This window comes from Corythoichthys intestinalis, chromosome 22 (genome assembly GCF_030265065.1).
Source record: "Corythoichthys intestinalis isolate RoL2023-P3 chromosome 22, ASM3026506v1, whole genome shotgun sequence".
Taxonomy (NCBI): Eukaryota; Metazoa; Chordata; class Actinopteri; order Syngnathiformes; family Syngnathidae; genus Corythoichthys; species Corythoichthys intestinalis.
This window is the reverse complement of record NC_080416.1, coordinates 9,625,377-9,642,003: the sequence shown is the minus strand read 5'-3', so window position 1 is coordinate 9,642,003 and position 16,627 is coordinate 9,625,377. Positions and strand designations below refer to the sequence as shown.

Genomic DNA, 16,627 nt, shown 5'->3' with positions numbered 1-16,627 from the left:
CTCTACACGATAGCGGAACTCAACCTAAATAAGTTGTTATTGTATATTGAAAAATGCAAATTTTGCTTTTGTTGCGTAAAATTAAGATGATTCTGCATGGTATCCTCAAGTATTAAGTTTCTAATTTGAAAACTGAATGATTTATTAGCTGTTGAAAGCTAAGCTGAACATTTTAAGTTGCTAATTTGGGCAAAAACCTATGATAGGTTAAATATTGCTACTGATCCTGAAAATATAGGTGATTACCTCTGCATTTGGTGATTTTTGTGCATCAACTGATCGTATAGTCAATGATAAAGGTTCCGTCCCATTTTGTTCAACCCTTCTCAGTTGTTTTTAAGTTACCACCAATGTTGAAACGCACGTCTTGAGCGCCCTCTTGTGGGTTAGTGTGAAAATAAAACATGACATGAGTTAATAATGCATTCATAATTTCACACACAATTCGCTCCAGAGTATAAATCGCTCCACCGGCCAAACTATGAAAAAACTGTGACTTATTGTCCGAAAAATACGGTAACAAATTAATGATTATTCGGTAACAATACAAATACTCAAGGACTCGTTTACTCTTGGCCATGTCCGTCGGTGTGAAATAACATTTAAGTACTAGTGAAATTACATATTATTTTATCATATATAAGTCGCACCTTGGTATAAGTTGCAGGACCAGCCAAACTACTGTAATTTTCCGACTATAAGCCACTACTTTTATTCCTCATTTTGAATTCTGCGTCTTATAGTCCAGTGCAGCTTATTTGTCAATTTATTCGGGTTAGCAGGTAACACTTTATTTGACAGCGGCATCATAAAACTGTCATAAGACCGTCATAATTATGACATGACACTGTCAGAAGCATTAATGAATGCTTATGACAGATTTTTAAGTGTCATCCGGCAAATTATCTCACTAATTCCATTTATGTCCAGCTCGGAACTTTTATATCCATTCAAAAGTGAAATAATTTGGCGGATGACACTAAATGACATCTGTCATAAGCATTCATTAATGCTCATGGCAATGTCATGTCATAATTAAGATGGCCTTAAGGCAGTCTTATGGTGCCACTGTCAAATAAAGTGTTCCTAAACACAAAAACTAGCAAGTGATGAAAAAATTGGAACAGTAACTGAAGAAATAATTAGCATATAACATGAATTTTGATTGTTATTTTCATCTGTAGCGCTGCAATGCATGCTAGGAGGCATGTTGGACAACGACAGTGTTCACAGCAGGTGGCAGCAGATGCTGACTTGGTCCTCCAAGGAAGCAGCGATGGCCAAATGAAGCTTCTTGAAGCAATGAAGCCAGTTGGTTCTAAACTTCATGGTGGTTCATTTGGTCTTATGACATGTTACGATGCCACTGACAAATAAAGTGTTACCGATTAATATCTTTTGATTTAAATATCCCATAATACAGGGAGGACAGCTGCGAGTTATAGTCCAGTGCGGCTTTTCTATGAACAAATGCCGTTTTCGTGTCAAATTTGGTGGCTGGCGCCTTATAGTCAGGTGCGCATTTTAGTCCGAAAATTACGGTACATTTAAAATAAAGTGTAACTTACAGTCAGAAAAATACAATTAAAGTAAAATCACCTCTAGGAGGAAGTCCGGCCGATGCGGCTTCTTCTGACTTAACCGCTGAGTACACTGCGCCTCCGTGGTCGTCACTACTGGGCAAACCCGCGGGCGCGTAACTGGAAGGCAGGCTGTAATACTGCGAAAATTGACTCTGTCCAAGAGAGTTGTAGCCGCTAAATTCCTATGAAAATCAAACAGTGAATCAACTATTTTACGTTGACTCAAATCCATGAGAAAAGAATCTATGGCTTACTTGTAGCGCCGCTGTGTTAGATGCTGTGGTAGCGGCCGTAGCGGACGGGATGTTGGAGTAGACGCTGGATGTTGTGAAACTGGAGCCTTGAGAGGAACAAATATTTCAATGGCGGCGACAGAGAAAGAAAAGCCACTTGGAGGTTGCTGACAATTCACACTGGCAGAGTGTGAGGCAAATTGCAGCTTGCCTTGGCTGGGGTATGAGTAGTGCAGCTGGCTTGGCTGGCTTGAGGTATATGTGGTACTGAAGCTGAGAAACCCAGGCTGGCCACCAGAGGGCGCCTCTGGCAGACCTGTCTCTGTTTTTATGCCTGGCCACATAGCACCTGAAGATGACAGCAATAGAAGAAGCAAAAGGGCCAGCAAGAGGGTTATTGGAGACAGCTTTGTGTTTTGGAGCGGAAAAACCAAAAGAATCAATTCCACAGTGCGCAAGCAGAGTGCGGCGACTGAAGCCAAGTGATAAAAGGTGTGATGCTGTGGTTTTAGTGAGCAGGAAGTGGTAGAAAAGAAGAAAGAAAAAGGAACTAACCGAAGGGCGGCAGGCCGTACGTTTGGCCTGTCTGTGGGAAAGCAGAGTAGACGGCAGACTGAGCCAGTGGGGGGAAGGACACGGAGCTGGCGTATGATGTCACCGCGGGGCTACGAAGAAAGAAAATTAGTACTCGAGTGCCTCATGAATGATAAGATGTTCATTTATTTATTCAACTCACTTGTTTCCTTCATACACCTGCTGCGTGTATTCAGACCCGGCCGTCGTGTCGGATGCTGTCAAAACATAACAATTGTTGGACACCCACTCTAATACTGTGAGATAGGCCTGGGCGATTTTATGATCAGGATTGTCGATCAAGAAAAAATTGAGGTCAATCAAACGTGGCAGAAATACGGCAGATAGCAAACAGTTGTTAAAATAGTCTAATGTCCAATTTGTTCCTGAAAACCTGTCGTATTTATGCTAATATACAATGGAAAACACCATTCAAGCAAGCGCTAATGAAAATTAGCATGACATTGTGGTGTTTAACCCAAAACAATTACGGTAATTTTCCATAAAAATGGCAAAAGAACATTCATAGACAAGAAATAGAACCATTCTCAAAGCCAAATGCTCTTTGGATGCTGCCAAAAACATAATATATAAAGCTTCTTTGTAGAGCAGGGCGTTAACCGAAAATTTACGGTTACCGAAATTCTTCATGATGACCGACGTAATTTTGACCATGTCGGTAAATTCGGTAATTTAATAAAACAAGAAAATATAATCTTTTCATCCCGCTTTGACTCCGTGTTGTTCGGCTATGTTCATTCCCCTTTAAGAAAGCAGTCAGTGTGCTTACGTATGGAGTCACCTGGTTTTCAGGAAGCCAAACAAACAGAAGCCCGGTAGACTAACGATAGCGGCTAACGCTACAAGCAAACGTGATGGAGTCGGGCTTATGGGAGCTTCGCCAAACTTTCACCCAATATTAAGTAAACTCTTGGCGGGTTCCAGACGGGCTTTTACCCGCTGTCCTCCCTGGTTCTCACGATTTCAGGAGAGGATGCTTTTAGTGCTTTCTTCTGGTAGCCAAGCCACAGGCTAACTGCTAGCGGCTAACACTACAAATGAACATGATGGAGTCGGATAGCGGCCCTAACCTTGCCGAAACGGCTGAAATTAATGAGTGGACTGGCCACGGACTTCATCTAGCAATCATTATTTCGCATTATTTGGTATCTCTGTGATTTCTCTGAAAGCTTTCATGATGGTAAAGCACTCAGCATAAAGTATAATTCAACAGTGAAGCCTATATATAATATCACAGTTTAATGGCCACAGCTGTTTTTCTGTATGTGCTTTATTCTGCCATCATAAAATCTTAAATGTTTCATTGGCATCTGAGCAATACAGCTTTAATCTGGTTGTGTCCGTGTGGAGGGTGCACGTATCAAAAATGTTCTGGGAAAAAAAACCTGAAACCTTGACGTAAACCTTTTTGTTGAATGATTATGTCCCAGCAGTCATTACCAATAAATTGTCTGAAGTGTACTGTTAAAGCTGCAAGTCATTTGTGTTACAATGACATGTTTGCACAGTTGCCAGATTGATTTTCATAATGTTGTAGATTTTTCAAGTCATACAAGCTGTTATAAATGTTCACACTTAAATTCTTATTGTTTACAAGATTTTTTTTTTATACTTAATGTTTAGACTGCATGTGCAATTGTTAAATTGAAAGCTGGTAAATAAATTTAACGAGAAACGGTTAATTTGTATTCCATGCATTGATTCAAATTTTCAAATTATATAAAAGTCCGCTTGGGCGAATTTATCGTCATTTATTGTTATCGAGGTAAATCTGCTCAATTTACCGTGATACGTACTTAAGGCCATATCGCCCAGCCCTACTTCTTTGTTCACTACTCTACATTACTGTCAGTCCCTTTTCAAAGCATAACTGCCTCCCAGTGGCCAAAGTGCACATACAACTAGGGCAGTTCTCTTTATAAATTCCTTCCATTGTTGAGTGAATTTCTTTATATTTTCTATGTTCATTTTATTTTAAACCATAGACTTCCTAATTTTGACGGGTCACAGCCATCAGACACTGCGCCACGCCTTCAAGTAGGGGACCTCCCCACACCCAGCATCAAGAGGAGTTATTCTCAATCACACGCACGCAGCGATCTAACGCCGGATTTAGGTTGAAAAAGTATGAAAGCAGTACAGCATACAAATAGGAAGGATTGTCTCAGGAGTGATTTGTTCAAGGATTCAAGGTAATTATTATATTTTTTGTACCATGCATGCATTTTGAAACGTGAACAAAATCAATGGGAGAAATTAGCCACTGCGGCATTGGCGTCATAGTTCGCAATAGTTACGTAAAATAAATACTAACTGCACGCTTTTTTTTGTGTGCTTTTAACCAAGAATCGAGACGGTTTTATGTCCATATCTATTAAGAATTCAGGGACTTAAGCATTTATTCAAAAGAATTTTCAACAGAAAAAGCTCCTTGTTTTCATAAAGCAGCCACTACATTTGCTTACTGACTAGCATCATAGTTCACAATACTGATGTAAAATAAATGCTAACAGCACGTTTTTTTTTTTGTTCTTAACCAAGAATTGAGACTGTTTCATGTCTATATCTATAAAGAATTCAGGGATTTAAACATTTATCCACAAGAATTTTCAACGGGAAAAGCTCTTGGTCTGTGATTCCACTCAGTCAGCTTTGACGGCCACGCCAACAATGCAGGCCCCCTATTAATCGGCCCCACGACCCGTGTCCAGTCAATAATTATGAAGTCTATGTTTTAACTTTGTATGTTTGCAATTTTGAGTCTGCCATTTCAAATATTGACCTCCACTAGTTTGTTTTTATGTTAATATTGACTTCATAAATGGAAAAAAATTGGACAACTCTGTGATTTCTTGTTTTCATTGCAGTCTTTACAACTACGGCCTAAAAGAAAAATTATTTAAAAAATACATTTTGATTATTATTTTTTTTTTTGCAAGATCATCGATGCTGTGTTTTTACCAGAGTGTGTGTAAGAGTTCAATTGGGGTGCCGCTTCTATTTCTGCTTCGGCCTCGCCAGCCCCTGCAATTAGAAAGGTCTCATTCAACATTCAATTGCTCCATTAATTCTCAGCTTTTCCCATATTTTTCTACTCACGTGTGCCAAGTTGCGAGATGGACATGGTGGAGTACGTGCTTCCCTGCTCTGACTGCGCAAGCACAGCACTCGGGCTTCCATCCTCTCCTAAATTACTACAACAGCAACAATGTTTTTAACATTAGCATCCATTGACGGTGATAGGTGTCCAATCCATTTTTTTCTGGAAGGGGCGATTGAACGAATGCCTATCACCCACAATGGCACTGAAACACAATCATTCACTGCCACTCTACTACTACCAATGTATACAACTGAATTTGCAATTAATCTATGGATTCTAACGCTGCCACTCAAAAAAGATTGGACAACTATCACTTCCAATGGCACTGAAACATCATAATTGGCAGTGAACGAGTTAATATATTGCCTTATTTTTCGGACTATAAGTCGCACCAGACAAAAAATGCGCAATGAAGAGGAAAAATATAAGTCGCCTTTTTAGGGGGAATTTACTAAATAAAATTCAACACCAAGAACAGAATTGTCAAAGGCAATTTAAAATTATAATAGTACAACAGGCAGAATAAGTGTACGGTATGCTAACGTTACATGGCGCATAAACAACTAACTTACAGTAAGAGTAAACTCCGCATTTCATCACTCCCTTACAAGTTTCTGGCTAACTCCAAATTTACTTTCTGCTGCTCGAGTACCGTTTTCGTCTGCATTTTTCACGACTTGCAGCATATAATAGATGGATAGAACTTTATTGACACGTACAGAGGAAATTTCCCGTCTGCAAAATATGATTTTTTTTCCCGGTGCCATTTTGTTCAGCCCTTCTCATTTGTTTTTATAGGTTACCGCCAAAGTTAAAACACAGGCCTTAGCGACCTCTTGCGGTTTAGTGTAGAGTACAAAGCACACCCCCGACCTAATTTTAAGAAAAAAAAAATGCAATTTATAGTCCAAAAAATACAGTAATTCATCAAAATATTTTGGAATCAGTCGATGAATACGATTAAACTATGAAATTAGGGTTGTTCCGATCATGTTTTTTTGCTCCTGATCCGATCCCGATCGTTTAGTTTGAGTATCTGCCGATCCCGATATTTCCCGATCCGATTGCTTTTTTTTTTTGCTCCCGATTCAATTCCAATCATTCCCGATAATTTTTCCTGATCATATACATTTTGGCAATGCATTAAGAAAAAAATGAACAAAACTCGGACGAATATATACATTCAACATACAGTACATAAGTACTTTATTTGTTTATTATGACAATAAATCCTCAAGATGGCATTTACAGTATTAACATTCTTTCTGTGAGAGGGATCCACGGATAGAAAGACTTGTAATTCTCAAAGGATAAATGTGACTTTGTAAATTGTGACTAAATATTGCCATCTAGTGTATTTGTTGAGCTTTCAGTAAATTATACTGTAGCCATTTAACTGTTCTGCCCAAATGCATGATGGGAAGTGCAACCATGACTGTGCGTAGTGGTACCAATTGCTATATCTTCTCTGCGTTGGGAAAGAACATAGGGTGTTAAGAAAAAGATCAATTACTACCTTTCTTCCCCACATTGCTTCCCACGATATTTCTAATCGTAGGGAGAGGGATTGTAAGGCTTTAGCCAATTAAAAAAAGGCTCCAAAGGCTGCCAAAATTCACTCTACTCATTTTACGCTGCCTTTTAGTTCTACATATAGGTAAAACGGCACCATTACAGATTGAACGCGACAATGCGCGAGTGGGTCGTGCAGCGCATGCGTTAATTGCGTTCAATATTTTAACGTGATGAATTTTTTAAAAAATGAATTACCGCCGTTAACAGGATAAATTTGATAACCCTACCTTAAGCCTACACTAAAGACTCTGGATGAGTGTAACATATTATGTTGTAACGTTAAATACAATTAGAAAACGTTTTAACTAAAAAATATATATATATTAAAAAAAGGCATATCTGATATTTTTTTGCCGATTCCGATACTTTGAAAATGACGTGATCGGACCCGATCGATCGGACATCTTTATATGAAATTGTAATTTTGCATTTAATCTAATATGCAATCTATGGATTCTAAATCTGCTAGTCTATGATAGTGTCGGTGGCACTGTGATATTGTAAAGGTAAATGAAGTTTATCATAGATTAATTTGCCGAATAATCTATTAAATTGTGATGAAGGATTCTGACTGCCAGTCAAAAAGGATTGCCGGTGTTCCTGGTTCACATGAATTAGACATCTATCACAGTCATTTTTCACCTTAAATATGTAAAGCAACTATCATATAAGAGTATTAGAGTATTTCCCACTTACTTTTGCTCTTTCTCCAGTTCTCGCTCAACGTCAAGTTTAGCTTTCTTCGCCTGAGAAATGATGGGAACGAGTGAGCCAACGATTTCAAATCAATAGTCATTAAAGTAGAACGCCGCCTCCACACTTACCGGCAGCTCCTGCGAGTCATCCATCTTGAGAGGCACCCGACAAGACAGCGCGCCGTCACAGTCTACTCTCTGGACCCGGGGAGTCGCTGCCGACCCTGCTCGGTGGAGAAATTGCAAAAACGTACCCGAGTGAGACCTTATGTAGTATTCCCGAATATAAAACTCCCTCCGCCCCTTGTCACGTAAACACACGAGTCACAGGAAGTGGGGCTTCTGGGTCGCATATCCTGCACGAGACCTACAGGTGAGCCAGGTGGGAGTGACGTCGCCAGACCGCCCGCCAGTGTGGGATTAAGGAATCGTGCTGCCTTACATGTGACCTCACCGGCGTGAAAGCAAAACATTCTCGCTCAGGTGGACGCCGCCTGTTCCAACACTATCCCCGAGGGATCAAATCTAACCTCGTTGTGAAGGGGACGCGGAACGTGTGTCTGACATAATGTGGATGCGGTAGCTGGAAATAGGTCAGACGGCAAATTCGACACCGCGTCGACGCGTGAGGTGAAAAACAACGGCACGTTCAGAGTCGAAAGTGTGCCAACTCCAGGGGTTGTGAGCATATGTCGGCTTATACAAGATTTATATAAACCACTTATAACACCGCTGAAATGATTGACACACTTATTCTGACCTATTCTTGAATATCCCTTAAAGAAATATATTCATCGTACATAATCGTCGATAGCAACAAGGAAGGCAATTCTTGTGTAAAATCTGAATTATTATTATTTTTTAACCCTTACAGTGCACTCATTTAGTTTATTGGCAACCATAGACAGCGGTAGACGTCCAATCGATTTTGACTGGGAGAAGCGAATGAAAGAACTAGCGTTGTCAATGGTAGTAAAACATGAGCATTCACAGCCAATCTTCCCTGTTTAAGTGAATTGGACCTCCACCACTATCAATCTTATGCAGTGATTTAAATACTATGAAAAAAGAAATCAACTTGAGTAAATACAGTGGTATGAAAAAGTATCTGAACCTTTAGTAATTTCTCACATTTCTGCATTAAATCACCATCAAACCTGATCTGATCTTTGTCAAAATCACACAGATGAAAAAACTGTCTGCGTTAAGGAAACCCACCCAAACATTTATAGGTTTTCATATTCTAACGAGGATAGTGTGAAAACAATTACAGAAAGGGGGAAAAAAGTGAGTGAACCATCACATTTAATATTTTGTGGCCCCACTTTGGCAGCAATAACTTCAACCAGACGCTTCCTGTAGCTACAGATCAGTCTGGCACATCGATCAGGACTAATCTTGGCCCATTCCTCTCTACCAAACTGCTGTAGTTCAGTCAAATTCCTGGGATATCTGGCATTAATCGCTCTCTTTAGGTCATGCCACAGCATCTCAATGGAGTTCAAGTCTGGAATTTGACTTTGACCACTACAGAATGTGTATTTTGTTCTTCTGAAACCATTCTGAAGTTGATTCAACTGTCTGACAGACGACCTCAGGTTTTCCTGCAAAACATCCTGATAAACTTTTTAATTCATTCTTCCATTAAAGATTACAAGTTGTCCAGGCACTGAGGCAGCAAAACAGCTCCAAATCATGATGCTCCCTCCACCATGCTTCACGGTAGGGATGAGGTGTTGATGTTGGTGAGCTGTTCCATTTTCCCTCCACGCATGACGTTGTGTGTTACTCCCAAACAATTCAACTTAGATTTCATCAGTCTACGAAATAAATTAACCACAACTTCTGTGGAGTGTCCAAATGCCTTTTTGCAAAAATTAAACGAGCAACAATGTTTGTTTTAGACAGCAGTGGCTTTCTGCGTGGAGTCCTCCCATGAACACCATTCCTGGACATAGTTTTACAAATAGTTGATGTGTGCCCAGAGATAATGGACTGTGCCATTGATTTCTGTAAGTCTTTAGCAGACACGCTAGGGTTCTTTTTTTTACCTCTCTGAGAATTCTGCGCCAAACTCTTGGTATCAGCTTTGGTGGACGGCCACTCCTTGGGAGAGAGAAGCAACAGTGCCAAACTCTCTCCATTTGTAGACAACTTCACCGACTGTGGATTGATGAACATCCAAACTTTTAGAGATGGTATCCTTTTCCAGCTTTGTACAAAACAATCCTTGATTGCAGGTCTTCGGGCAGCTCTTTTGACCGAGCCATGATGCATATCAGACAAAGCTTCTCATCATGACAATTCTTACCAGGTGTGTGTTTTATAGTGGGCAGGGCACCTTTAGGCCATTCATCAGTAATTGTTTGCTACTAAATTGGTTTTAATTGCTCTTTAAGTCTCCTTAGGCAGAGGGTTCACTTAAGTATTTTCCCCCTTGTGTCATTGTTTGTATGCTTTCCTCATTAAAATATGAAAACTAAAGATGTCCCGATCGACAAAGTATCGGAATCGGCAAAAAAATCGGACATGCCTTTTTTTAATATATATATTTTTTATTTAAATCGTTTTCTAATTGTATTTAACGTCACAGACAAAATGTCTTACACTCATCCAGAGTAGTTTTGGCTTAAAGTAGGGCTATCAAATGTATTGTGTTAACGGCGGTAATTAATTTTTTAAAATTAATCACGTTAAGTAATTAGCGCATGCGCTGCACAAACCACTCACGCATTGTCGCGTTCAATCTATAAAGACGCCGTTTTACCTATAGATTGCGCTAAAAGGCAGCATATAATGAGTAGAGAGAATTTTTACAGCCTTTGGAGCAATTTTTTATGTGGCTAAAGCCTTACAATACCTCTATCCACAATTAAAAATAGCGTGGGAGGCAATGTGGAGAAGAAAGGGTGTTAAGAAAATGATCAACTACTACCAATGTTCTTTCCCAACGCAGAGAAGATATATCAATTGGTGCCCCTACGCACAGTCATGGTTGCACTTCCCATCATGCATTTGGGCAGTATCATTTACTGGAAGCTCAACAAATACACTAGATGGCAATATTTAGTCACAATATACAAAGTCACATTTATCCTTTAAGAATTACAAGTCTTTCTATCCGTGGATCCCCCTCACAGAAAGAATGTTAATAATGTAAATGCCATCTTGAGGATTTACTGTCATAATAAACAAATACAGTACTTATGTACTGTATGTTGAATGTATATATTCGTCCGCGTTTTATTTATTTTTTTCTTAATACATTGCCAAAATGTATATGACCGGGAAAAATTATCGGGAACGATTGGAATTGAATCGGGAGCAAAAAAAAAGCAATCGGATCGGGAAATATCGGGATCGGCAGATACTCAAACTAAAATGATCGGGATCGGATCGGGAGCAAAAAAACATGATCGGAACAAACCTAATAAAAACCTAGCAATGTTTGGGTGGTTTTGGTTAAAGACACTGTTTTTACATCTGTGTGATTTTGACAAAGATCAGATCACATTTGATGGTGATTTTATGCAGAAATGTGAGAAATTCCAAAAGGTTCAGATACTTTTTCACACCACTGCAATATAAAACATACAAAATGCACTAATGATTAACAATTAAAAACGTAATAATTCCTAATGTTGAAGGCTTTTTAAATGACCAAAAAAATATTCACTTGCTAAAAGGTCTTAAGTGTCAATTTCTGAATAGCTGTTTTTATTTTTTGTGTGCGGAATGAAAATTAACTTAGTGGGCTTTGCAGACATGAACTGACAGTAACACAGAATAGTAGAAGTATAAACAGTAGGGGTGTGACAAAATCCTGAAAATGTATCGTGATGCTTTGTATCCCAAACGGTTATCGATGTGCTCCTGTCAAGAATCGGTATATCGTTTTCAAAATGTGTCATTGTTTGGAAAAGAATAAAAGAGGAACCAACAGGCTGCTACCAAAATCTTCCACTAGAATAGTGTCTGTGTTAGTTCATTGACAGTGCTCAACATCCAATCCATTTTGACTGGGAAGGTCTGTAATGTCAATGGCGCTGAAACAGCATTCACTGCCAGTCTTCATAGTTTTGGGTGCATTTATAGGCCACTTCATGTCCATTTTAGGGCATCAACAGATCACTTCCTCTACATTTTGAGTCCCTTCCTATTTATTTGGGGACATTCCCAGGTCACTTCCTGCTCTGTAACCCCAAATCAACAGGATATGATCTGTGAATGCCCCAAAATCAACAGGAAATGACCCAGATATGCCCAAAAATCAATTGTAGAATGACTTCCTGACATATGCATCGATAATTTTTGTATCGCCTCATTGTGAAATAATTGGTATGACGAGCCTTGTATTGCAGATTGTATTGTGAGTGAGCCAGATGTTCCCACCCCGGATAAACAGCTTACAATATGGTGCAGTTGGTAGCATGAGTTGACTAGTGACCCAAGAGTTCGCAGTTCAAATCCAGCATGACTCCCAATGCAAAACTGGGTTTGATAACAGCTAATGTAAAGGACTTTTGACAAGATAAAACAAAACATGCAGCTAAAAGTGTTGTACGAGTGACTATCAGGGAAGTAAACTGAAAATTTGGGAATTATCACCCCAATTTTAACAGAATGCCCCCCAACATTGTTCCCCAGTATAATTCACCAGAGTTTATTCAATCATGTATGAAAACTAAATACAGTTCTTTTGTTCAAGATTTTGACTTTATCAATGAACTAGTTTGTAAAATTCAGCATGACTTTACTACTGTGCTGTCACAGTTGAGTAATAGACTGGTATGGTGTAAGAATAGCTTGCCAAGGCATGCCGAGTTACTGCCATGCACTGTGTAAAGATTGTTTCATTTTTATGTCCTTGAAGTGTTTGACATACTGCAATTACGACAGTAATACTATGCAAACAGTAGTCGACGACAAAAGTTATGACAGTGGTTAATGCCAGAATGAAGGCGCACATTGCTGATGTATTCTTTATAGAGCAACAGCAAACATAACAATATTTTGCATTCAATATTGTTGAACTTTACAATCTTGTTTTAATGGACGAAATTGATGCTGTGTTGGTTTGGTTCTTTCTAGGGCTGTCAAACGATTAAACTTTTTAATCGAGTTAATCACAGCTTAAAAATTAATCGCAATTCAAACCATCTCTAAAATATGCAATATTTTTCTGTAAATTATTGTAGGAATGGAAAGATAAGACACAAGATGGATATATACATTCAACATACTGTACATAAGTACTGTATTTGTTTATTTTAACAATAAATCCACAAGATGGCTTTAACATTATTAACATTCTTTCTGTGAAAGGGATCCACGGACAGAAAGACTTGTAATTCTTAAAAGATAAATGTGAGTTTGTATATTGTGACTAAATATTGCCATCTAGTGTATTTGCTGAGCTAAACGAAATGTCTGAATAGAGTTTGACCAAAGTCTGAGTATTATTTTGCATAGCTATTTTGATTGGGAATGCCAGTTCTCTTTGCATTGAGCACTTTTCTTTCTGTGAACATTATTTTTTTTAAAGAGATAGGAATATAATTTTTGTTGTGCTTTCAGTAAATGATACTGTAGATCACAGGTGTCAAACCGATTCCAGAAAGGGCCAAGTGGGTGCAGGTTTGCTTTCCAACCAATGAAGAGGACACCTTTTCACCAATCAGATCTTTTACAAGTGTCATCAGTTAAACTTTGTCAGGTGCTGCTTGTTTCAGTAGGAAGTTCATTGGTTAAACTCTCTGCACGGTATCGGTTGGAACAAAATCCAGCACTCACTTGGCCCTTTCTGGAATCGGTTTGACACCTGTGCTGTAGATACTTTACTGATTCGCCCAAATGCATGATGGGAAGTTGGGCAACCATGACTGTCAGTGGTGGCTGCAAATGGTATGTCTTTGCGTTGTGTTCAATACAGGGTGTTAAGAAAAAGATCATCTCTTGACATTCTTCCCCATGTCGCTCGCCACAATAGATATAATTGTTGTGGAGGAGATGCCAAAGCCTTTGCCAATAAATAGTGCGGCCCCAATGAATGCCTGTGTCCACTCCACTCGCTTGTCTCTGCCTCTTAGCTCTCAATATACTTAAAACGGCGCTATTGTAGTCTGTTTGTGGCAATGCGTGAGTGGGTCATTCAGCACATGCGTTAAATATTTTAAAGTGATTAATTAAAAAAATTAATTACCGCCCGTTAACGCGATAAACTTGACAGCCCTATGACTCTTTCAAAACTGGGGTTTTGTGTTGAACTGAATCAAAACTCATTTTGAGCACTTATTTGAACAACTTTGAAAATTTGAATTCTTCTAGTTACAAATGGTTTATTGAATATTAAAATTAAATTTGTTAAGTACCTCCAATGAAGGTGAAAAACCACTCATATAAAAGTGTTTAACACCAACTTGGTGGCCGCAAAGAACAATGTTACACAGTTAAAAATATTTAATTATTTTAACATTATTATTATGATTATTATTTTATTTTTTACAATTTTCTGGCCCTTCCTGCATCACCTCATCGTTTTTCCTTGATTGCAAGTCAAAAGAAACCTTTTAAAGGAGCAATTCTACCCCAATTCCACTTGTAAATAGCCGACCCCCGTTATATTAGCAGACACCAGCAAATAACCCAGCCGACGAGAGAGCGGTCTCTGAAGGTGAGTGACATCCGACTAATTCCTGGAAAACACCAACAAGATCAATGTCGATATAAACGTAAGTAACAACACTTTAATTATATTTCACATATTTGTTTGTTAATCACTTATTAAGTGTTATAAACAGCGAGCTCGGCTAATATTTAAAGCGCGCCGTGCTACGGACTTAACAACGGTGTTAGCTGTTTACTCCACGCTTGATAAAGTTTAACAAACACAAAAGCGGATGTTATTTTCTTGACATTTCGCGTGAATTACTCTCGGATAAAACAGGTTAACAAGCGATACAATAGTCAAACTGGGAGTGATCCCGTGAGTTTGGCACGGGTATAAAAGTTTTCCGCTCCAGATATTAGTCGGGTTCGGCCGCCATAGGAGCGGGTACTGAAATGGCAGCGTGCGAGGCATCTCACTCCTGCTGCCGCAGCAAAAATTGCAGCGCTTATTGGACAGAAAAGACGTTTCGGAGGCACAGCGAGCATTAAACCTGTCTTACCATGGAAGTTGGGAAGTCACAAGGTTAACATTTAGGTATCTCCATGTGAATCCAAAGCGGAAAGCTTTGTCTGTTGATAGGGAGCACTATTTTGCAGGAAGTTTGCGTTGTTGCACTGTCTGCGCATGCGCGAAATCTTGTTATATTTTCGGTGTCCCTGATGGTTTCATGGCGACAGATGTGGAAATGTTCGTTCACTTGAACCGTTTTTTCCAACTTTTATTTAGGTAAGTCATTTTTATAAATTAGGAAAATATAAAAGTGCACGTCAAACAAAAATGTTATGACAAGTAGGCATATACATGGGTTAATTGTTATTTAGGGGAAGAGCAAGAAGTTGTTGTGTCTATTACTGTACTTTGCTAACTTGTTAGCAAGGTTATTTTAGCTCGTAATTGTAGTAACAGTCGTAATAAAAATGAAGGTATATATTGTGTTTTCTCTCAGATTAACGTTACAGCTGTAAACCATATAAAGTACTCTTTAAGTATGTTGTGGTTTGATATTAACTTCTTTATATATTTACGGCTTTTCGCTCAGGTAAAGCAATACATAGCTCAATTTTGGCGCCAATGTATTTTATTGAAGTGAATTTAAATGCCTCATTTATAAAAGCAAACAAAAAAAAAAGTGGCGCGTTTAGTTAGCACCATCTTGTGTTAAGAAGGGGTAATTGATTTCTCTATAGTTTTTCTACCTGACTTCAATGGTTTCAGAATTTTTTTTTTTTTTTTTAGACATTTCATTTTAAAGAACGGAAAACGGTGAATATTCTGTCTTTGATCAGCATTTTATGTATTTTTCGTAAAAAAAAAATATTTTGGATACAAAAAAAAATAACACATAGGGAAAATGTCTTTATAGGTTAATTTTCAAAAAAGTATTTATTTTATTTAAACAAAAAAGTTCATGTTTGTTATAAAGCAAGGGCGTAGGTTTGATCTCAACATTGGTAGGGACGATATAACAGCATAATCTGCATGTACACTTTTTGCTGGGGACGGGACAATTATAAGACCAAACTGACTGGGTGAACGGGTCAGGACCACATTTCTCACAATATGAATCTAATTAATTGATAGGCTAAATGATTAATGTAAAATAAATCAGCATTGACTTAAACTAACTTTCATGTGTATTGGTTCAGGTGATACACCGTTCGATTCAAACCTTTGTTTTCGAAAACTATTAAAGAAACATTTTGAAAACTTCCAGAATAAATGTCTGGATTTTATTAGCAAATTTAAATTGCAATATTTGAACACAAATTTTATGACATACACAATAAATACAAACTTAATCATCAATTAACTATGTATAAGGAGGTAAGCCTTAGTTCACTACATTTCTTATAGTTTAATTAACGTTAACACTAGAAAACATACAAGAGGATATATCTATCAACGCAGCTTCCTCCTCAAGTTCGAGAAAATCACACGGATGAATGTTATGCTGACTCTGAGCCAGGTCGGACTTTCAGTTGTTAAATTAGTGGTGTGCTCCCCACCTCCACAACATTGACGTCTTTTTATATTACTTACAGTGGCTGCTGCTGGCAGAAAAAAAAACTTTTAATATCCTCGTCTTCGAAGGGGCGGAGGAGGCGGCATGTTGTATTTCTGTCGGGCTGTGAATGCGTGTGTGTCAAGTCGTCAACCAATCAAACGTGCGTTTG

The 16,627-nt window shown here is 38.5% G+C and overlaps 1 protein-coding gene across 2 annotated transcripts in view; it reads right to left on the bottom strand.

Moving 5' to 3' along the window:
* eya3 (EYA transcriptional coactivator and phosphatase 3) overlaps nt 1–15,068 on the bottom strand; it is a 28,247-nt gene extending 13,179 nt beyond the window's left edge. Inside the window, exons 1-10 of one of the 2 annotated variants that reach the window (XM_057828329.1) lie at nt 14,953–15,068; nt 7,913–8,007; nt 7,785–7,834; nt 5,510–5,604; nt 5,372–5,434; nt 2,553–2,607; nt 2,372–2,481; nt 2,028–2,165; nt 1,838–1,923; nt 1,600–1,765 (exon numbers count right to left, since the gene is read on the bottom strand). In XM_057828329.1, coding sequence (XP_057684312.1) covers nt 1,600–1,765; nt 1,838–1,923; nt 2,028–2,165; nt 2,372–2,481; nt 2,553–2,607; nt 5,372–5,434; nt 5,510–5,604; nt 7,785–7,834; nt 7,913–7,936 — 787 coding nt within the window. In that variant the 5' untranslated portion in view covers nt 7,937–8,007; nt 14,953–15,068. The remainder of the gene's footprint in view (nt 1–1,599; nt 1,766–1,837; nt 1,924–2,027; nt 2,166–2,371; nt 2,482–2,552; nt 2,608–5,371; nt 5,435–5,509; nt 5,605–7,784; nt 7,835–7,912; nt 8,008–14,952) is intronic. The other variant, XM_057828330.1, reaches the window with a different exon arrangement.
* Between the last annotated feature and the right edge of the window lie 1,559 nt (nt 15,069–16,627).